The sequence below is a fragment of the Micropterus salmoides genome, unplaced genomic scaffold, assembly GCF_014851395.1.
Source record: "Micropterus salmoides isolate LMB-PRFRI ecotype aquatic unplaced genomic scaffold, ASM1485139v1 Ms_hic_scaffold_12, whole genome shotgun sequence".
Classification (NCBI taxonomy): Eukaryota; Metazoa; Chordata; class Actinopteri; order Centrarchiformes; family Centrarchidae; genus Micropterus; species Micropterus salmoides.
Genome location: NW_024040263.1, coordinates 5,349,034 through 5,364,903, shown reverse-complemented (window position 1 = coordinate 5,364,903; position 15,870 = coordinate 5,349,034). Strand labels below are relative to the sequence as shown.

Genomic DNA, 15,870 nt, shown 5'->3' with positions numbered 1-15,870 from the left:
ATCTGTTACTCAAGCAACTTCCTGGATCGTATTTCATTTCTCCCTGGTACCTGAAGCAACACACCCCCATCAACTCAGCTCTGTGCAGTATTTTAAAGTAGGCCTGTTTTTGCTCTGAATTCCAGCTTAATCCTCATTGGCTTGAAAGACATTTTTGTTCTTTAAAGCAGCTATAACCAGTATTTATATAACAACACAGGATTAAAGGACTGTGTGTAATGTGAAAGGTGTCACGTGTAGTGATGAGCCCACAAAGAATAATCAGCCTACTCTTCAGTTCCCCTCAGCTTTTTAGCATCTTTCAGCTCATTGTCTTGGTTTTCCAGCCCGCAACTCCACTGTGTTGGTTCACTCTCCTATTTTTCAGCAAAAAGGCTCTAAAAACCCACAGTACACTACCTGCTCAGCACCAAACGGTAGACAGACACAGTTAGTGACTGGCTGGTGAACAGAGTAGAACATTTAGCAACTGAAGAATTAGATATTTCCCACAGTAGTGGGACCAAAAACAGAGCTAAAGGATATTGGACTTACATTCATTCAGTGGCCAGAAACACGGCTCCAAATAAATGATAATGTTTCCTTATATCTGCTGTGTAAATAAGCAACTGTTTGCTCACATATTAATTTAAACAGTAATGTCTGTGTTGTGTTACAGTTTGTTTGCTTTGCCCGTCAGTTGTCAGTTCAGTTTAATTGAAACCACTTTCTCTTCAAGAAACAGTCCCTATGAAAAGCATTCATAGGAGGTTTTGTGGATTTCCAAAGACTAACAATGACACTGTTTCTAGACAGAGATGTTGCCGTTGAATTTACTAAATGTAATTCTTTAAAGTTTTGAGCACCACATATTAAATTCCATTCACCTCCAACTTAACCTTGTAATGTGGTCTTGAAGAAAATATACAGTATATCTCATAACCTATGCAAATACAACCATATCTGTCTGCATGTCTAGATAGAACTACAGGTAAAGAAAAATGATTCAGAGTCATACCAGAACCAAGTATCGCTGTCACCCATTAGTCAGCAGTTACAACACATACAATTAGTTTCTAGAAGTGAGCAATATACATGTACTTTGAATATCACTGGTCATTAATATAGATTCATGAGTCAGAAAGGAGGCATCTTTCTTCAAGAGTTGAACACTTACTGTAAATTCAGTAGCAAAACAATTTAACACCTAATTTAAGGGTGCAGCATTTGGTTCATAAAACATTATTCATACATGCCAGATTTACCAAATCACAAAAAACATGTGAAGTGGTACTTATTGCCAAAATATCGTCTTTGTTCAGTTATGAAAAAAGAATTGGCACACGTAGAGCTATAAACTTTAATGGTAGGTTTAATTGTGATGTGAATAAACTACAACTGTGTTTTCAATTCAAATTCTTTTTCCTACTTAAAACAAATGACTCATAACCTTTTTGAACAACTGAAGGAGATGCTGAGTGGGGAAGGAGGTTCTGAGAGACTGAATTGTGACAGTACAGGAATCCACATGATACTTTACACACTAGAGTTTTAAAATAGATTAATACTCATTAGTTCTTTGCTTCTGGATTAAAAAAAAACAAACATGTTGATGTTGGATTTTCAGCACCACAGATTAAATTAAATTTACCTCCATTGTACCGGGGTGGCAGCAGAAGTCTCAAATATCTCTAAAACTGGGTAAGTAAAACCACAAATATCTGAATATCTACTGTAGAAACCACAAAGGGAAAGTGGGAAAATATGTTTCTGCAATTTGGGCAAATTTACCCATTTAGCTAGAAATTCCACAAACATCACATTCAGGATTTAAGTGTTCACTCATTTCAGCTTCTTCTGAAGGGAGCAAGAGGAAGGTCAAGTCTGAGAAGAACCACACTGCTGTCTGCAGACCAGACTGTGGCTGAAGGGGGTCTGAGAGCGGATAGGAGCCAGAACTGCAGAGCAGAAGGAGGCAGATTTGGTTTCACCCCTGGGTGTGCTGTGTGGAGGTCTGCTTCTCACACCAGGGCAAACAATATTTCACCATGTGGTATGAACATGCAGACCTGCCCAGAGGATTTCACCACTAAACTCCTAATGATGGAAAATTAACGCTCCAGTGAACTGAGCTAAATGCCCCTACTGACAACATTTCCAAACTATTTACAGCATGGGTCTAAAAACAGCAAGTGAAGGGATCACTCAGGATGTATTTCTGTTGGTTTGGACATAATGAGGAAAACCTGTCAGACGCGTTTTGTTATTATTTCCATGAAGGGCAGGAGATGAAATAGAGAGGGAAATTGTTAAGAAAACGACTGGTGATAAAATACCGTGAGCTATAATTAGAAATCAAAAATGCCTGTCAGACCCAGAGCAGCAACAAGTGGGATTTGAGATTGGAGACAAATTTCTACACAGCGTTCACCTGATATGAGGAAACCAAGTACTGAATGGAGAGGGGGTCTTTACACACAATTTACAGACTCCTCCCAGACATGCCTGGAAGAAAACCTCTTGTCACAGTAGGAGCTGGCCACTGACAGAGCTTCCATCCACGCAGACTGATGTTCAACAAACCCTGATTCCGCAGGGTTTTTTACGCGCATTGAAAATGAGAGCCTTTGTTTCGACAGTGTTGTGGGTGATAACAATACCCTGCATGGAAGCCATCCACGGATTATACAATTTTGGCCAGCATGACTTATACTACAAAAAAAATAACTGCAAGCCAATTCCCGAAAAGTTCCTCCTGTGCCATGATATAGAGTACACAGAGATGCGCCTCCCAAACCTGCTGGGCCACGAAACCATGAATGAAGTCCTGCAGCAAGCTTCTTCCTGGATCCCTCTGGTTCAGAAGCAATGTCATCCCGACACACGAAAGTTCCTCTGCTCCCTTTTCGCTCCCGTCTGTCTGGACGATTTGGACGAGCCCATACAGCCGTGCAGGTCTCTGTGCGAGAGCGTCAAGAACGGCTGCGAGCCCGTGATGTCCGCGTTTGGCTTTCCTTGGCCAAAGATGCTGGACTGCGACCATTTCCCAATCGACAACGACCTGTGTATTCCACCTGCCGGCCTCGAGAACTCTGCACCAGTGACCAAAGAGGGTAAGGTTTCTGTATTTTACAAGCAAATCTACTATTTCCAAGTATTAATAAATAATTAATATTAAACGAACTTTTTCTGCTTCGTGCGAATGCGTGTGTGAACAGCACGATTTTCTGTCAATAGGCCATACCCGTCTGTACATTTATTGCACAAGAATCCAAATTCATATCTGGTTATGTGTGTCCTAGTTGTTTTGCACGGTAACAGATTATTGAACATGAGCTATTTCTCTTTTCTGTTTTAGTGCCCAGAGTGTGCGATGCTTGCAAGGAAAGTGATGAAAATGACAACGAAATTGTTGACAACCTGTGTAAGAATGACTTTGGTAAGTCCATCCATCTATTTTATTAGTTCCCAAAGTGAAGCTCAGGAGCCACAAGAGGTCACGACGGGAGGTTCTGAAAGATTTTAGGCCACATGAGGAGTTATTGTTAGCCTTCACTTTTATCTCTCCTACTGTATGCATTTTAACCCTAAACCATATGCACAGGCCTTAAGATGCTTTCATATCAAAAGGATGATCTTTGTGCAGTTTTATTGTGAAAAACAGTGCCAGTCTCTGTTCCTCTCTTTTCTCTCCTGCTTGATGCAAAGCTCTAAAGATCAAAGTTAAGGAGATCTCCTACATCAACGGTGACACCAAGATAGTGCCGGATACCAAGAGCAAAACCATTTACAAGCTGAACGGCGTGACGGAGCGTGAACTGAGGAAGACGGTGCTGTGGTTGAAGGACGGCCTGCAGTGCATCTGCGAGGAGATGAACGACATCAACGCTGCCTACCTGGTCATGGGCCAGAAGATGGACGGCCACCTGGTCATCACCTCGCTGAAGCGCTGGCATAAGGGACAGCGCGAGTTTAAGAGGATTTCGCGCAGCATCCGCAAGCTGCAGTGCTAGGAAGGGGGACACACTGCAGGTGTCACTGTTGAAGAAAACGTTTAGCTGAGCTCTTTCCAATTACTAGGCCTTTCCAGTTGTCACACAAATTGCAATTATGGTTCATAGATTCCTCTTTGGATTCCAGCAAATATTTGGCCAGGTACTGTGTTTTCCATTGCTTTCAGTTAAAAATGCCCAATATCTTGAAAAAGGCAGTAGGCTATTTAGCATATTTGGGTCTGGACAAAAACTTGCTTTGAATTGACTCCATAACTGTAATTCATATGGATGTTCTGAAAGGTGCTATGTCCCAGTACACTTAAACTACATTCATTAATAAGGCCACACTATTTTCAAAGGGGATTTGCAAGTGGCTATACTACATAAACTGCCCATGTCTTCTGAGCAGGGCACACATTTATATCTGGTATAGACTTGGAAGTAAGCAAATATAGGAGTAAAAAAAAAAGGCACTTCAATTGTGGTAATCTGAGAAATTCATCCATCCACTCCCAGTCATTTTGCACTTGGCGCCCCCTAGTAGCCAGTTTTAAAGTGGTGTGTCTTTTCATGGGGAGCTGTCTTTGATGTTGCCTCCTTAAGATGGTGTCCCAGGTGTGAAAGAGTCACTAACTACGTGGTTAAAGTGAAAACTAGCAGAACTGTGAATCCAGGATTAAAAATAATTTGACTCTAAAATAACATTGGCAGATGTGGTCAACTGTTAAATCCTGCAATGAGCGTGAGTTTAAGACATGTTCCTTCTTTCCTGGTATTCCCTGTGATCAGTTTCATCATAACACAAAGCATTTTTTTTCATGGGGCCTGTTGTAAAATGATACATAAATCTTCCAAAACTCCTATAAGGAATAAATTACAACACACAGTCAAAGGCCTTGTCAAATTGAGAGAGGATGATGGGATGATTATAAAATACTCGAGTTAATTTTAAAAAAAACTGTGTGTATGTTTGAGGGGGTGTAGTTAAGACTTCCAAAAGAAGGAATTTGCATCCAATAAAAAACATTCTGTTATTGCTCCACAGAAGCAATTACTAAAATGTATTGTTATTGCATGGTGCATATTGAGTGAAGCTGTGATCCCCATATGGGTAGTGTGATGTTCAAAGACAAAATAATGTCTGTTTTTTGTATTCCCACCGTTTTCTCTAGCAAAAATGAGAGATAGCTGGCTATATTCTCTTCCTGTTTAACATTTTAATATTCACGGTAATCTTTTTGTGTTTGAGCCGTTCCATAATTTTCTACCACAGTAAGATTAAAAATGAATATTTTTCTACTCCAGACTTTAACATTTCATTTAAACTTCCATGTTAAGTTTTGGGTTGCGTCTACATCCTTTTGTTTGATCAGTGAGAGTCAGAGTTTTCTGTATTAGTGATGACTATCTGAGTTTTGGTTGGCAGCGTTGATTTCATGAGCAGTAACTTTTTAAGCGCAAATACTCATGGGCCTGTGTGTGCGCAATGTAAAAAGTATTTTTTGAAAGTACTGTGTAAATATCAAATACTGTATTTTATTCTTGTAAAGTTTCTGGTGATTAAAAGCTACCAACAACATGTTTTGAAATTACTTTCATTGGTGTGTGTGTGTGTGTGTGTGTGTTGGGGGGATGGAGGGCAGGAAATACTCATGTAAAAGAGGAATTTAAAAAAGAATCCTAATGATCAGTTCTAAGATGGAAAATCAACTTACATTATGTATTTTTAATTGAACACCCCCATCTAGTGGAATTCAATGGTAAAATCTGGTCATGGGTAACAACTTGATGCATAGGAGGCATTTAGTGTGTCTAGTTATATTCACAAAATGTATATACAATAAACATTGTTTGTCAGTGTTTTTGCAACACTTCAGATCTGTATTGACAGTTTTTGAGGCTATAATGCTAAATAAATATTGGCCTGTAAAGCTAGTATCAGATAAAAGACATGTACATCTTCAATGTTGAATACTTGAAAGCACCAAACCAAGGCTGCAACTAATGATTTCATTTTATGAAAATGCTTTGCGGGCTTTTTGTCTATAAAATATCTGAAGATAATTCAAAATGACTGCTAGTTTCCCTGAAATAAAGGTTTTGTCTTCAAATTGATTGTCCAACACTCAAAAATATTCAAACTATACTGATATATAATTTGAATATTTTTTGAGTTTTTGACTGAGACATAGGCAACAAAGTCTCACATTTGGGAAATTAAATTCAGCAAATCTTGAGCATTTTTGCTTAATAGATGACTTGAAAGGGATTAACTTAAAATTTGATTCTGAAAAATGCTGCTGATTACATTTTTGATCAATCAGTTAATCAACTAATGTGTCAGTACTTACAGACCTATCCTTCAACTTATGTTGTTGTGAGGTAATACAGCTTTATTTTATTACCTGGAACTGTCCAACTAATGTTATACCAACAGGTAAACAAAGAAACTATCCACTGGACTACTGAAGTATGGATGTTTTGTCAGTCCTCCAAAAGGATTCATCAGTGGTGGAGACTCCCAGGTATGTTCACCTCTCTGGGTGGACCACACTGTGTCACATCAGCTGCTGAGTTATTGGGGTCACATGATCTAGGTGTGAACTCGTGAAATTAAATAACGAGTGTCAGGATTGCATTGTAGGATACAGTCTAAAATATCCAGGGTACCTGTCTTTTCCTGTGGATGGGACATCACAATCAGGAAACTCACTTGTGTCCTCCGAAAGAGAACAGTAACTGGTGGCTACCAGCTAAAAGATGAACTATTGAAATTACAATGCCACCCTAACCATACCTCTTCCAACATGGCTTTTACACACTTCACACCTTGATTCATGTAATGAGTCGCCTCCTCAGCCCTCATATGACATTATGGTGTGATTGACTGAGAAATACATGGGAGTCCCCACAGGCCAGTAGAACTGATTAGGGCTCTTCAATCAGTAACACAATGTAATGCTACACCTACAGTCTAGACAGTAGTTTCATTTTGACCAGATAATACTCCTTGTTCTTGTAGTCCAGGATCCAGCCCTGAAGGGCATGGAGGTTTGCTCATGTAGCTTACATAACAACAATAGGTTTTGTGTGAATTACTGTGCATCCTACAAGACTACTGTTAAGGGCTGTACATGTCTAAATATGTCCTTAATTCAAAGCCTAACTAAGGGTTGCACGTGCAAATCAGCTATAGATGCCTAAGATACACGGCTGTGGAATTCAACTAAGTAGGCTACTTCTACTGAAGGACTGTACCAATGTACAATTACAAACTACTTTTGAGCATTAATGATTAAACCACCAAACACTAAGTGGATAAAAGTAGCTCCACTTCGACCAGCTACAACATTTAATTGTTACCTATAACAAACTAATAGCTTTTTCTTTACTTAGTGATATTGTGAATACCAAACGTTTACTTGTAACAGAGTATGTTTACACTGTTGTAAACGTAACCTTAAGTATAGCACAGGAATACTTCTTCCATCACTATACTGTATTACACCTGTTGCATGTTTCCTGTGTAACACTTTTACAAACATGTAGCTTACTAATTGCAACATTAAGAATGAATAATTTGGTTGGTGTCTTTAGACCAAGTTATGTTACTTATCCTCCACGGTGAAATTGTCTTTTTAAAATTCATTTCATAACTGTATTTATATTCCCGAATTAATTCATTAGATTGTGGATTAGCCTGTCAATTTTAAATCCTCTATCTATATAGGCTATACATTACAATTACAAACACATGATAAAAATCGAGTATCATGGTGGCACTATGGACAATATTAATAATGTACATTTTGTCATATTCGGTAACAGAACAGAGTTCTATTTCCAAAATTTCCTAAAGCTGAAATACCCCAGGATTATTTAAACGCCATAAAACGTTCGGTCATACAGCGTGAATCAGTCCGTAATTGCTCAATGAAGGCTGCTTAACCAGAACAATTGAATGACATCATAATGAAGAGTCGCGCCATTCATGATGCCTTCATAGCTATGGGAAAATTAATACCTTTTGGGCGGGGATAAAAAAACCAACAGTAGGTTAACATAGTATAGGCTAACCTTAGGCTATGTGGGAAATTTGCTGACACTCCAACTGCACTAATGTGACGTTTAGGGGGTCGGATGCGTGGAAACCCTGTAAACTACGGGTGGGAAAATTAATGCTTTTCAATAAGTATTGTTTATTATTCCATGCAAACATTAGGTAATATGTTTGGGTTTATTTGAAGCTACTTTCTGTTGTAGCTTAGATCTTTTTGTTTGGTATGAAAACATGCTGTGATAAGAACGTTTTCACATCGAAGCTATGTGGCCCAGTACGCCCCAAAACATGTTTCAAAAACGACTGTCTTTCAGGCAGGAACATCTTTTGTTTGCTAATGCCAATCAAAAGCATTGGCACTTCTGGCTTCGAGATTCAAAGTCTACGACGGTCATGAAGGCAGCACTACAACTTCTTTTTCGGCTGTTAGGTAGTGGTAAATTTATTGAGCCTGTATTTAAAATTTGTGTGTCTGTTTTCCTTCCCATTTGTGCCAACATGCTATAAAAACCCTTTTTAACTCCCAGTGACGGTACACCGACGACGGTGAATCTTGAAGAGCAGGCAGGGTTCAGTTTGACAAAGCTCAAAAAAGTCCGCGGGGAAGTTCCCTAGGAAATCCCCCAAGACAGTTCGGGGATATTATTCTCGACAGTGATGCGCCAAAGCTCCGACACAACCGAGCTGCATTTGTAAAGACAGGGCTAGAAGCAGAGGCGTCAAATGCTGGATTATTAAAAGGATCCTTCTGTCAAATCTAAATTACAAAAACTGCAATGGATAACGCCAGTATAAACACGGATAATGACATGCTCAAAGTGCGGAGTTACAGTACGCTGAATTCTCTGTATCACGAGACGCGGCAGGAAATCGACCTTCTGAACAAACAGATTTATGTAAAGGACAATATCATTTCAGATTTAAAAGCGAGGCTGGGGAGATATGAGAGGATCTACATGACTGTGGGAGACAACGAGTCTGTGGTCATCGGGCCGTCCAAGTCTTTGTTGGAGAGCTTGTGTAAAGAAATATGCAAACTGAAACAGAAGAGGAACGATATGGAATTTAAGGCATCTCGACAAGCAGAGGTAAAATATGTTGATAATGCTTATAATGTGTGTGTATGATGTTTGTAGACAATGGACCGACCCTAAAATTAGCTGATGGAGAAAAGTTGTTACAGTGGCACAGGTCTGTCCCATGTGGGTATAACGTTACTCCCACAAGTCTCTTGGCAAGAACTAATGAGGTTTAAAAACCCTCAAAACTATGCTACAATATTCAACTTTTTTTCCCTTACTGAACTGAATGTATTTATTATAAATTCTTTACTGAATAGAACATCTTCAGAGATACATATGACTGAAAGAAAATCCAATACAGAACAAATGTTAGCAGCAATAATTAGAATGATAAATTATTATAATTGTGGATATATATTTATGTAGTCTATCTTTAATGCATTAATGCACCAAAAGATTTACACTTCACAAACAAAGGTGTTCAAGCAATTCTTCTCCCGTCTTCCTCATCAGGAGATCCAGAGGCTGAATGTGCAGCTCAGAGAGAAGGAGCTGGAGCTGGAGAGTGTCAGGTGTCAGCCGGACCACGAGAAGGACCAGGAGATCCAGAGGCTGCGGTCCGCCCTGGAGGAGAGGGAGCGGTCTGAGGCCACCCGAGCCATACTCTGCACGTCCCTGGCGGAGGAGGCCGAACAGCTACGCAGCCAGCTTGGCGCAACGGTGAAGGTGTGCCAGGAGCTGCTGGCCAGGATGGAGAAGGAGAAGAAGGGGGGAGAAGAAGTGGAGGTGGTGGTTCAGCAACAAAAGCCTAAGGAGGTGTGTGACACTTGGGCTGGGTTGGATTTGTTTTGGAATACTTTGGGCTTCATGGGGGTGCCTTTATTTACTTGCTCATTGGGCCTTTTTTAAATGCAGTAGTGGTACTGTTTATTTTTTATTTTTTTGGAAGGGCTCTGTTGTAACTTATCTGTCAACCTTTTCTACAGATAACAGAGTCCTCTGACATTAATGCCCAAATCAGTCAACTTCAGGAGGAGAATCAACAGCTAAAGCAGCGAGTGGCATATGTAAGTCTTATACAAGTTATGCTCAGTGACAATACTTTTTTACTCAGAAATCAACCGTGCATTAGAGAAGGTCTAACCTTTTTTTGTAATTGCGCCTTTTAGGTACAAGGTCTGAATTCTCAGTGGCAGAAGTATGACTCCAGCAGGGAGGACTATATCAGAGGCTTGTGCCAGAGGCTGAAGGAGACCACTGGGCAGGGCTTGATGCCTGGGCTGGGCTCTGCAAGCACTGGGTTGCTTCATCATGAGATTTCCAGGCTCAATGGCTTACTGGAGGAGAAGATGAGCGAGTGTGAGCGGCTGGGTAGAGAAATGAATGAGCTAAGGAGGCAAGACCAGGAGTGTATCCAGACTCTGGGGCAACAGGTCGGTGCTACATTGTGGTCTCAGTATATATCTGTATAATTTGACCGTATACAGCTGTTGTGGCATTTGATGTGTTTGAAACCCAAACTTTGAAGAAACAAGAAGACTAAAGGTTCTTTCTGTTGCTTCCTCAGGTCCTAATCTACACTGAGGACTTTAAGTCAGAGCGAGCCGACAGAGAGCGAGCACAGGGCCAGATCCAAGACCTGAAGGAGCAGATTTATCAGTTAAAAAGGCAGTTACACAAACAGGTGAGACGGCACTGTTAAATGAGATGGATGAGTGCATTTTAGACATGTTTACTTTCAGTTTTGGTTAGCACATTCCGATATGTGTTGGCTTGTGCAATCCTAACAGTGTATGTACATGACTGTCTTCAGGAGGGAGCCAGCAGAGAGAACAGAGAAGCGCTTCCCATGTGTCGTGTGCACATAGGACACAGAATCTCCTCAAGGCGGCATAAGGACTCGCCCGAGCCTCTTTTGAGAGCCACTGCTGAAATGCAGCAACAGCCTGCAGGTGCAGCAGCAACACCAAACCCTGCCTGGAACGAATGCCCAGGCCTGTCAGAGCTACAGTGCCCGCGGTGCCTCGCCACCTTCAATGACAGGGACGCTTCAGAGTACCTGAACCATTGTGAAGAGTGTGCCAAACTATAAACAGAACAACACTCATGTGGAAAAGACAGTTATCTCTTGCTGACAGTAATTGAACACTGAAGAGCAGCACTACACGGCAGAAAAAAATCCTGGGTGGAGTTTCCAAGTCGGAGAGGGTTGACAACAAATGAAACGACTGAGTTTGTACACAGTGAAGAAAAACTGTACAGCCCACAGTTCCCCGTTGCAAGAGAAATTAGTTCATCAGACTTTGTTAATTCTGTATAGTTTTAAAAAGTCCAGTGTCAGGTTCCTAGTGTGCTCCTGTGGCAATGCAGGAGGTTATTGTGGTGGGGAAGTGGATGCCAATGCAATATATCCAATATCATATACCTCAATGTGTCAAATTACAAACCTGTTGCACTTTCTTGACATTTAGCCAAAAACTAATCGTAGGATTGTACGATTGAGAGATTCATGATGCATAAGCTTCTTATTTAGGATCTAGACACATCTAGTTGACAATGTGGTGCTATTAGTTGTTTATTTTTGATTGAAATTTACATATTTTTGTTCTGTGAATTATATATTTCTTAATAACAGATTTAAAATATATAACTATTAATATTTATTCACCTTTGCATAAATAATTGGGAAAAGCGAATCACTTTAGTGCAATGTTTTGTTGCCTTTTTCCATTAAAGCCATGAAATATATTTTTCCTGGTAAACTTTTGGGATCAAAAATGTTAAATACAACTGGAAACATGTTTGGGATCTACTTTTTGAAAAGATGTATGTAAAGATTGCATCCCAACTGACAACATGCTTATTTTTTGGAGATCTGGTGCCATTTTTTCTGAGCTGGCACATAATTTTTATAATAAAAGGATGTTTACACACATATTATCTTACGGTGATTTATTTAGGTTTAAATGCATTTCATGATTGAATGGCATATTTTACTTCTTGAGTCTGCAGCCTCGAGCTGTAACCACAGATCATAGCCTGACCACAAAAATGTTGGCACTACTTAATCTAAGTCTGTGTGCATGTTTTTTTTTAGTGTGTGTTTGTGTGTGTCCATCCTGTGTCACGTGTATGTGCTTGTGCGCGGTGGAAACCCCCTTCCCAGCGTTGCCTGAATGGGCACGCTGTACTGTGACAGCTATATACCCAGCTGTTATGTGGCTGAAGCAAACACTACAGGGGTACTCAGTAGACCAGCAAAAGACAGGAGCTCAAGTTACATCCAACAACCTTCAACAACTGCCTGAGGATCTGTTGGTGACCAAAACATACTGCAGTCAGTCACTGTGAAGTATCGTTTTGACACAAACAGACCAACAGTGCTGTTTGGTGAATCAGTTGTCATGGGTTTGGTGTAGTAAGCACAGGAAGCTGGACATCCCCTGTTTAAAAGGAAGTAGGCAGTTGCAGTGCATAGAAAAGACGTTGCCAACAAATGTGTTCTAAGTGTATGTGTGAGTGAACACGTTCTCATTTTGCTGCTTTGTTCTTTGATCAGATAAGGGCTTGTTTAAAGTAAAACTATGAAACTTTTGAAAGAAGGCATTCTTATAAATGAAAAACAAACAATAAAACTTACTCTTGCTCAGTTTAATACTCTCAGGGGTTTTGTCACTACAGCCTTACTTGGTCTGGTATGACTAGTAGATTGTGTTAGCTGATGTTGAGAAAGTGTGGCTAGATATTGCTGTGTGACAATCTGTGTCAGACTGTAATGGGAAGACTCTAAGGGAAAACTGTACATTTGAATGTGGCTGCCATTCAGCAAAAGTTACATCGTCTTGCTTTAAACACTATATGATTAAATATTATAGTTCTAGATCAAATAATAACAAGCTCATTTCATCTCATATTTTCATTCCATGTTATAATGCAAAAGTTCAACATTTTGGGAAAGATTGATACCATACCACTCTCATGTTGGCACTATCTGAAGCTACCAAGAGCAGTCCGTAATCTTAGTTTAGCATAAAGACTGGAACTTGGGGTCCAATGGTAGAAAAATCCCCATACCAAGTGTGAAAATGAGAATTAGTAAGAATTCTGTGCTATTCCAGGACATAATCCTCTTAAAACGTTAAATTGTCATTTTTACACTATGGTTTCTTAGGAGAATTTTGTAACCAATGGACAGAGCCAGGTTAGCTCTTTAGCTAGCTTAGTGGTGTTAGCGGTAGCTTCATATTTACCATACAATCATGAGAGTGCTATCAATCTTCTCATCTAACTTTCTGCCAGAAATTCCCGAAATGTAGAACAATTCTTTGCATGTAAATCTAAAATGTATATATAGGCTATATAGTATGGGCAAACATGTCTTGGTGGTAACTTAAAATCTTTCTACTTAAACCAGAATTAAGGTTTTTTATTTAAGAAAATGCTACTGCGATTACCTCTGAAAACAAAATCAAGAGGCTTGAAAGCTGGCATATCCCCCCCAAGTCCCCAAGCATTCAAATGACACAAGACAGCATCACATGCTAACTTACTCATCAGCTAAGAGGGGAAGATATTTGTGGCAGAATTAGTTTCCAACACATTTATCTAATTTGCATAATATACCAGCCTGGCTCCAATTCATGTGCCCACAGAATTATTGGTTACAAATTTGGCTTAAAAGGCCAACATCAGTATCTCGTCTATAAGCCAACCGCATGCAGACAAGTAGAAATACACATTGGTCCTAAAAAGGCCACGAGTTGTCTGCTAGGGATTCTCCCCCACCGCCAGCACACACCCACGCATTTACAACAGGGTCTATAAGTGACTGAACTTCCACACACTCAAACTCTACCCACTGATCTGAGAGTGGAAAAAAAAATAGGTCACAAATCCCCACCTGAGTGTCTGGGAACTTTTCTAAGAAACAAAGAATTAATGAGAAAAGTCAGGTGACGGTGGTAGATCAGTTCCTGTTTCAAAGCATCAGGATGTACAGATGTAGTCATTTACTTTTTAACAAAGAGGGAAAACTTCAGCCTGACACTTATCCAGACAAATACAGAATGGATAGATAGAGCCTTTAATCTTGTGTGTGTATCCTAAAAGAATGGGAATTTCCCGCCATCCTGAGGGAATTCCCAAAAAAAAAGCAGACATGCTTTTTTTTGAAGATGCAGTGCTGTCGACCTGAGCAGATTATTTAAATTTAACGTATGTTGTTTGAGGCATTGGGTATTAATGCTGACTGGTTTTTTTTTTAAGGCTTTTTGGAAAGAAAGTCCAAGCTTCCGGCCATCAAAAACTGCATTGGGGCATACTGAAGCCAGCAAACAAAGGGGGGATTCTCTTTTTATGAAGTGTATGTGATCCTGAAGTGCTCTAGGCAGTTGACAGTGAAAAGATCAGCATTTTGATTACAAGCTACCGGGCAGCTGTGATCCCTTTTAATGATCCTATTGGTTCTCGCCCCTGTAATTATCAAGACTCCTCTTGCACCATTGTTTTTCTTCATCAACCAAGACCATTTTAACAGCAAAGTGTCAAATCAGGGAAATATTTTGATAGGACACAATGTGGAAATTTCTTTGAAGTGACTTTTATAGACATATGCATCTATTATTAGCTGAGGGAAAGTGTACATAAGCGACTCTCATCTCTGCATATATGAGAAAACACATCTGTGGTGTTTTTTTTCATGTTTTATTTAGATCACTGCCCATGTTTGTCAGACATTTTGCTTGGTTGCTTGGTTTGACTTGTCTAGGATAGCATAGATTTGTGGAGCATTTGCCTAAACGCGGTAGATCCAATCTTACAACACTGGTGACTGCGAGCGAGCGAGCCCACTCCACAAAGAGCCAGGCAGTTATACCTGAAATAAATAATGAGTCATATGTGCTAAGGTGGTTCTCACAAACCAAAACCTTTTTTATCTTCTCTTGTATTAAGTACATTTACCACAGTTCTCCCATTCATGAAATTTGTATGGGTGGTTATTTTTCACAGTGAAATCCCAGTTTTAATAGCCACACTTGGAGAAGTTAAGAGGAAGCAGTCATCATGAAGAACATCACTTTAACTCACTTCCTCTTCACATTGGCTCTGAATGTAAGATATCAACATATTGTACTTTTACAGCACACTATTTTAACAATATTATTCAAGAGCTTCGTTTTTTTTTATATGGGAATATGTGAATTTACTGCATCCTCAAATGTTGGCCATCTTCTTACCCATTATTTCTTTGTGCAAACTGATGTGAAATTAGGTTTTAAGGACAAAAATGAAGTGATCAGCTGAAACTGAGCATATTTTACCACTGTATGGCAGCAAAAGCTTTTACTGCTGCTGATGAACACTGTCCTGTCAGTGCTCAGTGAAAGGTATATATTAACTCATCTACATCTAGATAAGCCAAAGCATGACCTCATTTCACACTCACTTTTACCCTCAGGGAATGTACTTGATTTCATAACTGCCTGAAATCAATTTTCCCTAGAGTTTCAAGTACATATATGAAATGCGGCTACATGTAAATGTCTGATGTAGCCTAATGGCAGATACCTTTTTTGTTTAACGTACTTCACAACTGAAACTGAACCTCAGGATCTACATGACTTGGTGGCCTTCTAGACTGATTATGACTGTCAATTAGTGGATTTCCCAAATAGAACACGTATTTGAGGGTGTGACTCACCCTGCAACCTTTTCGTAGCCGCAGACACGCAGAGCAGTAACAATGGGTTACATTTGCTGCTTTGGCTCAAGCAGTACATACTATTCACCAGTCTATGGCATATAACCACCTCAT

General features: G+C 39.8%; 2 protein-coding genes across 2 annotated transcripts; both read left to right on the top strand.

Moving 5' to 3' along the window:
- The first annotated feature begins 1,686 nt into the window (after positions 1-1,686).
- Positions 1,687-5,552, top strand: sfrp2 (secreted frizzled-related protein 2). Its single transcript, XM_038713012.1, has 3 exons — positions 1,687-3,092; positions 3,338-3,418; positions 3,688-5,552. The coding sequence occupies exons 1-3, from the start codon at positions 2,597-2,599 to the stop codon at positions 3,990-3,992; spliced, it is 882 nt and encodes a 293-aa protein (XP_038568940.1). The 5' UTR covers positions 1,687-2,596; the 3' UTR covers positions 3,993-5,552.
- A 2,908-nt stretch (positions 5,553-8,460) lies between these two features.
- tnip2 (TNFAIP3 interacting protein 2) lies at positions 8,461-11,993 on the top strand. Its single transcript, XM_038713010.1, has 6 exons — positions 8,461-9,122; positions 9,570-9,872; positions 10,043-10,123; positions 10,226-10,489; positions 10,624-10,740; positions 10,870-11,993. The coding sequence occupies exons 1-6, from the start codon at positions 8,811-8,813 to the stop codon at positions 11,146-11,148; spliced, it is 1,356 nt and encodes a 451-aa protein (XP_038568938.1). The 5' UTR covers positions 8,461-8,810; the 3' UTR covers positions 11,149-11,993.
- The last annotated feature ends 3,877 nt before the right edge of the window (positions 11,994-15,870 follow it).

Bases quoted from the DNA above. Each gene is read 5' to 3' on its own strand.
- tnip2 (XM_038713010.1), top strand. From the start codon at position 8,811: ATGGATAACGCCAGTATAAACACGGATAATGACATGCTCAAAGTGCGG. The intron at 9,123-9,569 runs GTAAAATATGTT...CTTCCTCATCAG, and splicing joins AGGCATCTCGACAAGCAGAG to GAGATCCAGAGGCTGAATGT. The intron at 10,490-10,623 runs GTCGGTGCTACA...TTGCTTCCTCAG, and splicing joins TCCAGACTCTGGGGCAACAG to GTCCTAATCTACACTGAGGA.
- sfrp2 (XM_038713012.1), top strand. From the start codon at position 2,597: ATGAGAGCCTTTGTTTCGACAGTGTTGTGGGTGATAACAATACCCTGC. The intron at 3,093-3,337 runs GTAAGGTTTCTG...TTTCTGTTTTAG, and splicing joins TGCACCAGTGACCAAAGAGG to TGCCCAGAGTGTGCGATGCT. The intron at 3,419-3,687 runs GTAAGTCCATCC...CTTGATGCAAAG, and splicing joins CCTGTGTAAGAATGACTTTG to CTCTAAAGATCAAAGTTAAG.